Here is a 10,005-nt window from a genome sequence, read left to right on the forward strand (position 1 = left end):
TTCATCCTTCTACTAAGCAATGCTTTTATGGGCAAATTTTTGTGAGTAAATTCTTGACTAAATGTCCCGTCCTAGTCCTTGCAATCTGCATGCACTGTTCTGTGGAGTGACTGCAGCAGGATGTGAGCCTGTAGGCTGGAGAAGCTGGCTTCAGGCATGGCTTTAGAGCTTCCCAGTGCAGATGTGAGGATTGGGCTGGATACCATTGCAAGGGGTGGGAGTGGACCCTGACACTTGCCAACAGTTAAGTGTGGAACAACTTCATCAGATACATCCAAGTGACAAAATAGCTTGCCTTGGTTTTTAAGTCTTCTTTCTGTTGGTTTCAAAACAGCTTTGCTTCTCTGCTTAGCAACCTCACGTCAAATTTCTCTTCTCCAGGACAAGACCCTCTACCATCCAGTAAGTGGCAGCTGTATGGACTGCAGTGAGAGTGACCGAAAGATCTTTATGAATAGCTGCAATCCTTCATCTCCAACACAGCAGTGGATATTTGAACACACAAACTCAACCGTCTTGGAAAAATTTAACAGAAATCTTGATCTTTAAAAGACTGAGAAAAAATATATATATATATATTTTACAATTATAGTTTTTACTGGGGAGGGTTGCAAAAAATTTTTTTAAGAATACTTTTTTTTAAACAGTTAATGAAGGTAAAAGGGAGAATCTCAGGAGAAGGTTAACTAGCAGGCCAATCTTTATTGCAAAGATGCTGCATCCTTCTCTTCTGTGGATGGTGGAATTTTAAAGGCTTTGCCAGAGCCACTTCTTTGCTGAGACTGAACGGAAACTCTGTTTTTAGAGGAGTCTGAATGTGATTCAAACTGCTTTTTTTTTTTTTTTTTGCTTTGTTTTGTTTTATTTCCCAGCTGGGTCTGGTGTTAAATGATTTTGTTATCCAGGACCCTCTAGGACTTTTTGTAGCGGCTATACTACCCGCTGAAGCATTCCCACATAGGTGCTTTATCTTCCAAAGTCCATATAAGTAAAATCTTGAACACAAGATTTAATCCTGTGATCAAAAAAAAAAAAAAAAAAGAAAGAAAAAAGGCCATCAAAATGTAAAATGAAATGAATTTTTTTTTTTTGCCCTAAACCAAAATATATTTCAAACAGGTTGAGTATTATTACTTTCCAAATCATAGCTCTGATAAAGGAATGAGCTCTAGTGGAGGTGCAGCCAAGTGTTAGGAATATCGCCGTAGTTATTAGCGATGAGGAATCTGGGTTTCTGGTCCATTCACTTTGCAGTCAGTTTGTCACTCACTGTTGAATCTTCAAGGTGAAAGATTAACAGAGGGTTTTTAAGTAAGCACAGTTCTTACAGGTGAAGATTTTTGCTAAGAGCCTTTGGATATCAGGTTCCAAATTTGCCCCTTATTCAGAATCTTTTTAGCACAGATACCTCTAGGGTTTCTCAGAGTTAAATCTACTACATGAATGCAACTTCCATTTTTCCTTTAGAGGTTTGAAGGCTAACTTAATTCACAGTTGGTGTGAGCAGATTAATTCAGGATAATTAAGTCAGGGCTGAGATTAGCCATTGGTCTTTATCCATTTGTTCATCAGTCTGTAGTTTGTTGCAGTCATGAGTCCTGTGGTCAGTAGTGTTCTAGGCTTGTGGGAATGTGCTGTTAATCTCTCCTCTTTTCCCAACACGCACAGCACTGTAAAGTTTACTGTGACTGGAAATCTGTTTGCTTAAGCAGAGATGTGGGGTTGATGGGCCCATTTCACTGGTACCCTGTCCCTTGTGTAGTCAGTTAGCAGTGCGCAAGGTATTACCCTTGTGGTTTGGCTGCAGGATCTGCCAGACAGTGAACCAGAACTGTCTCATCCCAGGAGCTGGAAAAAAGTACTGACACTGAAGGATGAATAGAGGACCATTGGTTTCAAGTCTGTCTGAAGCAAGTGTTTAAAAAAAAACCCACCCTGGTTTAAAATGAAGTTGTTGCAAAAACAGATTTACTAGTTCAGCTGACTTAAGTCTTATACTGAAGACAGCAGTGGCATTTTCTAGTAAAAGCTGTGAATGATGGTGCAATTAACTTTTTGCAAAGATGCTGTGTAAATCAATAAAACTAGCCCTTTGCTAGTAATTGCCCAGCTCCGCAGTTTGTCCAGCTGCCCATGCAGGAATGTTGCAAGAATAGGTAGTGTGCAGCCAGCTCTGGGAGTGAAAGGCTGAAACACTCAGGGTAGGAGTGGGGCAACCCTCTGGGACTCTTGATAAGTACGATTAATGGACTTCCCCTCCTTGGAGGGGCAGGGAAGCTCTGCTCTGGGGTGTCTTTCTGTCATGTGAAGGCAAGGAGATTTTTGCCTAGTGTCAAGAAACAAGCAGGCTGGCTCCCTCTGCAGAGCTCCAGAAGTAAGAAACCTTTTCTGATGTTGCCAATTACAGGATCATTGCCCGTGTTTCAGATGTCTTTGAGGCCATGTAGTGCCGTGTCCGTCAACTGGGACCAAACTAGGACACAACTATCTGTCTCTCAAGCTCTTAAGTCTGATGTATTGACTGTGAGGCTCAAAGTCATTTCCACCTCTCTCGTCCTCACAGCTGAGGCCATGTCTGACCTCTTCTGCCAACTTAACCTGGTACCTGCAGTCACGAAGCAAGGGAAGCACGGGCACTGCATTACAGCTGGGACCGAGCTTGCCAAATGTGTTGGTGTCTAACATTTTTGGAGTGAAGAAAGAAAAAAAGCTCTAGGCTTTCCTTGTGACTGTTTTGCAGCAGTATTGCTACGGAAGTGAGCCCAGCATCAGACAGAGTTGGCATCTTATGTTCTCAGTAACTACAATATGTCTGTCATTAGGATCCCTTTTCATTTCTCTGGGAGACAGAACCACCTTCCAGTGCTTTGTGTCTGACTGTTGCTTCCCTTAAGTTATTAATGCTGTCATTAGTCTAGTAGTGCTGACTGTGGATCACTAGATGGCCTGACTAGATGTCTTTATGAATGTTTTAATACCTGTGGAACAAGAAGCTGTTTGTCCATGAACAGTGCTAGTTTTTTAAAATTGGGACACAATCAGCAAATTATATAAATGGATGGTAGGTCATTCTGCTTGCAGCTTGCAACTTTGTGTGTCTTAGTTTTCTAATGAGAGGATTAGCTTCTGTTTCTAAAATGCATGGCTTGCTTTGTACTTGGGCTCACCTTGTGAAGAGAGCCCTAGCTGCTTGGCTGCTGGATGCTTGTTTCAGAGAGAACTGCAGTAATGAACGGGTCTTTTACCACTTAGTGATCTTAATGTGGAGAGAAAGGACAGCTCTTAGCAGTTTGCACCAAAAGATTAAGTAATTGTTGAGGCAATTCCTGTTTGACAACCGACCACCAGTACCTGGAAACTGGAGCTTTAGTGTGAGCGGTCCTACTGGATCATCCTCATCAGGGTTGATCTGTTCTGTTTTCTGAAGGTTTGGGATCTGAGTGTGATAAGTGCCTCACAAATTCTGTACACTTCTGACTGGCTCGCTGGGCTTTGAGCTATTAATTTATTTACATCAATTATACTTTTCAATACCCTAGAGGCTTTGCTGACTAATGAGGAGACTTAATATAGCCAACCATCCACTGATTGAGAAATAGAAGCTGTATTTCGTCATCTACATCTTTAATTGAGCCTTTGCTGGGCAATCTGGTTAATTATTCCAATTACTTTTGGTTATTTGTAAGCAAAATTGCTAAAGCATGAATACATAAGCAAATCTTCACATCTGCATGCAAGTTAAGACTGGAGATTAAATACCAGTGATTATCTAATGCAAAATAAATGTTTTCATAATTTTTTCCCCAGAAGTATTCAAACACCCCTCTCTCCATGGCTGCATAAATTCTAATGCTTTTAAGTATCAGAATCCCAGACAACAGGGGGATCCCTGGATGTGTGTTATGTCACATAATAATACTTTGATTTGCTTTTGAAGCTGTTGTTGATTTATACTGGTGCTAATCTCTAAGGCCTACAAACAGAGTAATAGGTTTGGGGCTCTTATGTGTGCAAGGTGTCTTTTTTCATGCCTGGGAAATTAACTTTCTTTTCCACACCATAATAGAAGAACATGTGAGCCTTACTGAAAGGGGAATACAGCATCATTAAAATAAAGATGTGCCTTTTTAAATGTAAATGTACAGCAAATGCTTAAACTTGAACCATTTCCCAGTGCCTTGCTGGACAAGAGAGAAGAGGGGAAGGGGTTGGGAGATAAGGATGCAAGAGAAAGCTTGACTCGTGCAGTGTTTGTGTGTGTTTTTTAAAATGTCTGACTTTAAGTGCAAAATCTGTGTGAACGACAGTAATTCAGAAGCTCCTGGGTTTCCTCTGTTAAATTGATACCATTAATGACTCCGGGGGGGGGGGGGGGGGGCGGGGGGCGGTGTCACTCCTAATTGGAAGACTTGGAAAGGATGGCAGCTTCCTCTTGGTACACTGTAACAACTAAAGCCAGACCAGAGGATGTCTTGGTTAGTTGTTGGATGTTTCACCTCATGGTGAAGGCTCAGGCATTTCACTGGCATGCAAGGTCCTGCATTTTATTTTCTAAGTATCCAAATCAGAAATCACAAATGATCCCAAAGGCATATAAAATCTGTAGCAGAAGTGTCTTTCAGAAAGTCGATGCCTTCCGTCACTGGGAAACTTTTAAAGGGTGTGTTCATATCTCTAATACAGAAGTAGCAAGAAAGCAATTTCTCAGCTTAACTTTCTTCCTGGTTTGTTTTACAGTACTCTGTGCACAGGGCTTTGCTTTCCTTTACTGGAGAGTTCCATTCAGCAGACTTTCCTCCTCCCTGCTGCACTGAGACATCAATGTACTGAAAGTCAAACAGGCACCACCAACAACCAGCATTGCGAGAACACAGTGCTCTTGTAGCTACTGTAGGATCATAATAGTAGCTATGCTGGCTTACATCACTGAGGGGAGAGGAGAGAGATCTCCTAAAAGTCGTATTGGGCAATTGTGTAACTGCTGGGTAAAAAGCTTTCATTTTAAATTGTCTTTCAAGATATGGACAAACACTTGAATGGTTTTGACTGGAGAGAACAGACAGCCTCTAGCAGTCAGCCCATCACGCTTTCAGTCAAAAGAGCCCTGGTAAAGTTATGTCTGAAACAGTCTGGCTCTGCTAGCACAAGGGATTCAAGTGTCCCTTGCATCCCACATCCACTCCCAGCTGCTGTGGTTCATGTTCTTCCTCACTTACTGTATTGCTAACCACTTGTAATAAAGGAGCCTGGTGGTGCCTAAGTTGGTCCTTATCTGACAAGTGGCAATCTTGGTTTCCATTTTAACAATCATTTAGTATGAAAAGCTTCTTAAACAGTTAGTTAGCAAACTGTTGCCAAAATAGTGAGTAGCTTCAGGTTAACGTCAGAGTCTGTGGGGGTAGGATTAAAAGGTCTTTCACAGGATACAGAGCAAAAGGGGAGCTGGACTGGGAGTCAGGAGCAGACTGGGTCCTGCTCCCAGTCTACCAGTGGCCTATTGATCTTAAGCAAGGAAAGTCTGTGTGCTGCAGTTTCCCAACCTGTGTAAGATTTAGCTTTAAGTGGTTTATTTGCTGACCTAATGAGTGTTGAGTCCATATTTTAAAACCAGCTGCAAGTCCTCACCTGGTTCAGTGGAGAGGAGAGATGCAATGGGTGGAGAATGGGAAAGCTGAGATCTGAAATTTCCATCAGCATTTAACACACAGTTGTCAAGTCATTTCATATTCCTCATTAACCAGTCAGATTGATTTATTCACATTATAAATTTAAAGTAGAACTGAAATAAACTTGCCTCCTGCTCTGATTGCTCCTCTGTACTGTCACGTTTTAACTTGGAGATCTGTGTATGAAACTAGGCAATGGTAGATTAAGGAAATCCTAGTAAAAATCCCATGTCTGCTTTTTGACTCTGTTAGCTGAGTATGTTCCTTTATTCATTGCATTTAAGCTTTCTTGATGCTTCTGTATGACCCAAAAGGCTTCAATGATTCCAGCAGATGTGAGGGATTTGGGAGTTTTATATAAAGCCACTGGATCTATGTGGTCTTAAAAGTACTAGTTCAACTCTAGGAAAAAAGTCCTAATCCCAATTAGTGAGCAAGCAAATGTGAACTTCAACCACAAAACAAGATAAAAACTGATCAAGCTGATAGGCTGAAACATTAGCCCTTACAATAACAAATAGCTTTAGCCTCTAGGGTGGAGAAGGGAATTGGTTTCAAAATGCATTCTCCAGGATCTCAGTGATAAGGTCTAAGTTTGTCTATTCCTTGTACTGCATGCATTTTATCTGTAAAACTGGATGGTGCCTCTTGAATCAGTGTATATTTATTTTGTGCGTATTAGGACCAACAGCCTAATATCTGGGGGTGGTAAAGGACTTGTAGCACTTTAATGTAGTAGCTTTCATAAATTGGGAATCATTGATAGAATGCCTAGTGTTTTTAAAGTTGAATGGACTTCCTTTTATAATATATTTAAAATAAATTTTTAATGTGTTTTCTGAAAACTGTGTATGCAGAAATGACTGTCCCTGCCTGTTTTGCTCCAGTTATTGATTTCCCTTCTCTCTACTTCTGAGAATAAGCTTAGTTACCCCAGTCTGGTGTTTCCTCAGCACAGCTTTCCAGCCATGTCGCACACTGCTCTCCTCCAGCCCCCTTGGGAAACATCCTTCTCAGCTGCCCTTTGTATTGGGTATAAATTGCAGGGTTTACTGTGTTTAATGCAAGAGCAGCCAACAAGCTAACACCTGAGCACTGTGTTGGGTGGACGTGGCAGGTTCAGGCAGCTGGGGGCTGCAGAGTTGCCTGCGGGCATCTCTGTGTCTGCCCCTCACAGCTGCTTCCAGCTAGCTCTGAAACCGATGGGAACAACCCACCATGCCCCAAAACTCCAGCCTGTCAGAGGACCCTGCAGCACCTCAGCTCAGACAAGTTTAATGAAGAGAGGCAGCCATGAGGGGAGGAGACACGTGAGGAGAAATGTAAGATGTGGACAAAGCCAGAGGAGATGTGGAGGGAGATGTGTTTGTGCAAGGAAGCGCTCCATGCCCAAGGGTGGAGTCCTGGAGGGACCATGGCCATGGTGGATGACTTGTGTCAAGGTAGGACACCCCTGAGGGACACTGGCCACGGTCAATCCTTGTTGGTAGGACACACTGGGAAGCACAGAGGAGCAGAGAAAAACCAGCATGGGGGAGTGAAGACAACCAGTTACACGCCTGACCCTGACCTCCTGCACCACCCATCACCTCACTGAATGAATGTGGAGAAACTGCAGTGAAGGGGAGGTGAGACTAGAAATAGTGGAGGATGGGTGTTTGGATGAAATTTAGCCAAAGGAAAGGGGAGGAAAGGTGTTTACTTCAGTGTGTGGTTTTTTTTTTTTCTCAATACCCAAATAAGAAGTGATGAGAAGTTTGTGTTAACTGGCAACAAAGTAAGTAAAAATTCCCCAGGTTGATACCGTTGCAGATGACGCAGTGTTGGAGCACCATCTACTGCAATGACTGCCTCATGGTTGAGCTACGGCTGGCTCTCCGTGGGGAGGAGCTTTTGAGTGTAGTTGGCTGCTACTCTGAGGTGAGTACTTCAGAAGAGGGGCTGGGGTGGGACTCTCAGGTGCTCTTGTCCCCCTGACCAAACACTGCAATGCTGTCATGCCTGGGTGGTGACCCTCTGCAGTCCTCCTCGGAGCATGGACCTTGCTGTCCTCTCAAGAACAGAGCCTTGCAGGTGAGGCCCTCAGAGCTGACACCCGGGGCAGTAGCCACCATGCCTGGGACACTTCTGTCCCTGAGCCTGTCACCAGCCACACGTTCAACGCAAAAAAACTTTTCTCAAAGGCAGTTTGTGTGTTTACTGCTGAGATATGTGGCTGTGAGAATAACACGTTAACATCACCTAAGCCTATGCATGCGTCTTGTCTGAACTACCTTTTCCTGCAGTTTGGGGGAGCTCAGCATCGCACAAACTGTTGCCCAGCTTAGGGCAGGACGAAGCTGTCACTCTCCTTCCTCTGCATACCTGCCTCGAGAGCAACTGCTGGTAGATCCATCCTGCACCTTGGTTTTCAGGGGAGGGTTTTTAACAGCTCACTGCCCTTTCTGTGTTCTAATCTTTGTGTGGAGAGAGCAGTCTTTCAGCCCAGGACGAGGTAAGTTTACAGGCATTGCTCATGCCCCTATCCCGTGTTCCCATTAGGACCCTCAGCGCTTTCTACTGTCACCACTTCGTTTCTTCTGTGGCCTTCCCAACACTCCTTTTTACTTAACTCCATGGGGTAAAAAACAGTGAAATAAACGGAGGGGAGACAATAGCATGTGTGAAAATCTGCATGTGGGAAAATTGGCATGTGTGAAGGAAAGGAAAGGCTCTTTCTTGGGGGACCAGCAGTTAACTGCAAGGCATGCTCCTAAGGGAAGACTGTGCCGTGATTCTTGGCCACGGGAACATTTCCCAGGGAGAATATGTGCCAAAAGCTGTGACAGTTTAAGCATTTTAGCAGGTTCAGTATGTGCCACCCTAGAAAAATGCTGAGGAGAGTGGGAGTCTGGGGGAAGGCGCTAGGGCAGTGTTTCCATTGGCCCCCAAGGTACAGAAAATGGAAATGGTCTGATTTCTGACTGGAGGTATTAAAAAAAAAAAAAAAAAGGCTTCTTCCCAGGACGCCTTTGACCGCACAGACCTTTTGGAGAGTAGCATTTTCGTCCCAAGAACCCTGAATGGCTCCATTAAAACAGTAAGTTCCAGATGACAGCTACATCACGGACTTATCTTTAGAGGGTAGTGCTGCTCCAGCAAAGATTTAAAGGCCTGTGCAGGATCCCCTAATTTGATTAGAGGCCTGGCTTGGATGGGCAGGCTATTACAGCTTCAAAGGCACTAAAGCTGCCTGGGTGCTGATGGGTTTATGAAACATTGTTTCTCACTTCATTGCAGCTCCCACAAAGAATTATTAGATCAGGTTAGTGATAGATACCTAATAAAGAATGTCTCTATGAAGCAGTTTATTTTACAGCAAGCTAGTTCCGGACTAGCAGACTGTGAAATCTTGAGGTTCCCATGAGGATAAATATGCTGAAATAAACTGCAATTATACGAACACCTCCATGCACTTTTTTTTGCAAGACTGAAAAAAGGTGTCATTGTGTTAGCCTGAGCTGGAGGTACTTAGCATTGAATTAGCAAACAGACAGTGACAAAAGCAGGTTGGGTTTTTTTCTTCCTTTTAGTAGGCATTGCAAAACGACTTAAAATCTTTCCATTTGCATGGGATGAGAGTTTGCAGCCAAAGATGAAATACAGTCTGATGGTAAGTACCAACCTGTTCTGGCACTGATGGTGCAGGTTTCTCCAGCCACTCCCAGGAGTCCAGGGAGGACCTGCAGAATCTCCTCCTCACAGGGACAGGAGCAAGTCCTGCCTGTTATGATCATGTTCCCTTCCATCTACTTGCTTGCTGCTATTATCGACTGTCCCTACAGTCTGTGTTTTCAGCTTCCCGAATGTCAGGATAGTCCTTCTGCAAGATTTACTCAGCCTGCCATTTGATTTTTATTTGCAATGTTAAGATAAACTTAGAAAGCTTGCTATCAGGAGCTTTGAGATCACTGTCTACCTTCGGGTGTTTTCCCTTTCCCCAAAACAAGGGACTATCTGTACGGTTTTTGCCAGGAGGGTATGACTTCAGGCAGGCATATCCCAGGCAATTAATTTGGCCAGGGGCTTTTATAAGCAGTGGCGTCTTCCTTTTTTAAATCTCTTTGCTCTTCACTAACTGCTTGTTGGTCTGCGGGTAAAGTCATTTATTTGTTTCTGCCACCTTCCCATCGGCGTGGCCAGCTCCTAGGAGCAGTGTCCCCAGGAGAGTGCACTGTGGTTCTCTACTAGTCACACGAGCAGGAATTAGTAATTTCCTGAGGGCACCAGCAATAAAAGCTAACACAAGAGGCAGAAATGTTGAGGAAGATTATTAAGTCCCTGCCCTCCAGTTTTATTC

General features: G+C 43.6%; 1 protein-coding gene across 1 annotated transcript in view; it reads left to right on the forward strand.

Moving 5' to 3' along the window:
• Positions 1-6,517, forward strand: part of GALNT10 (polypeptide N-acetylgalactosaminyltransferase 10) — a 90,935-nt gene extending 84,418 nt beyond the window's left edge. The window contains exon 12 of the mRNA XM_075056442.1: positions 382-6,517. Coding sequence (XP_074912543.1) covers positions 382-549 — 168 coding nt within the window. The 3' untranslated portion in view covers positions 550-6,517. The remainder of the gene's footprint in view (positions 1-381) is intronic.
• Positions 6,518-10,005: the final 3,488 nt, after the last annotated feature.

Source organism: Buteo buteo, chromosome 24 (assembly GCF_964188355.1).
Source record: "Buteo buteo chromosome 24, bButBut1.hap1.1, whole genome shotgun sequence".
Classification (NCBI taxonomy): Eukaryota; Metazoa; Chordata; class Aves; order Accipitriformes; family Accipitridae; genus Buteo; species Buteo buteo.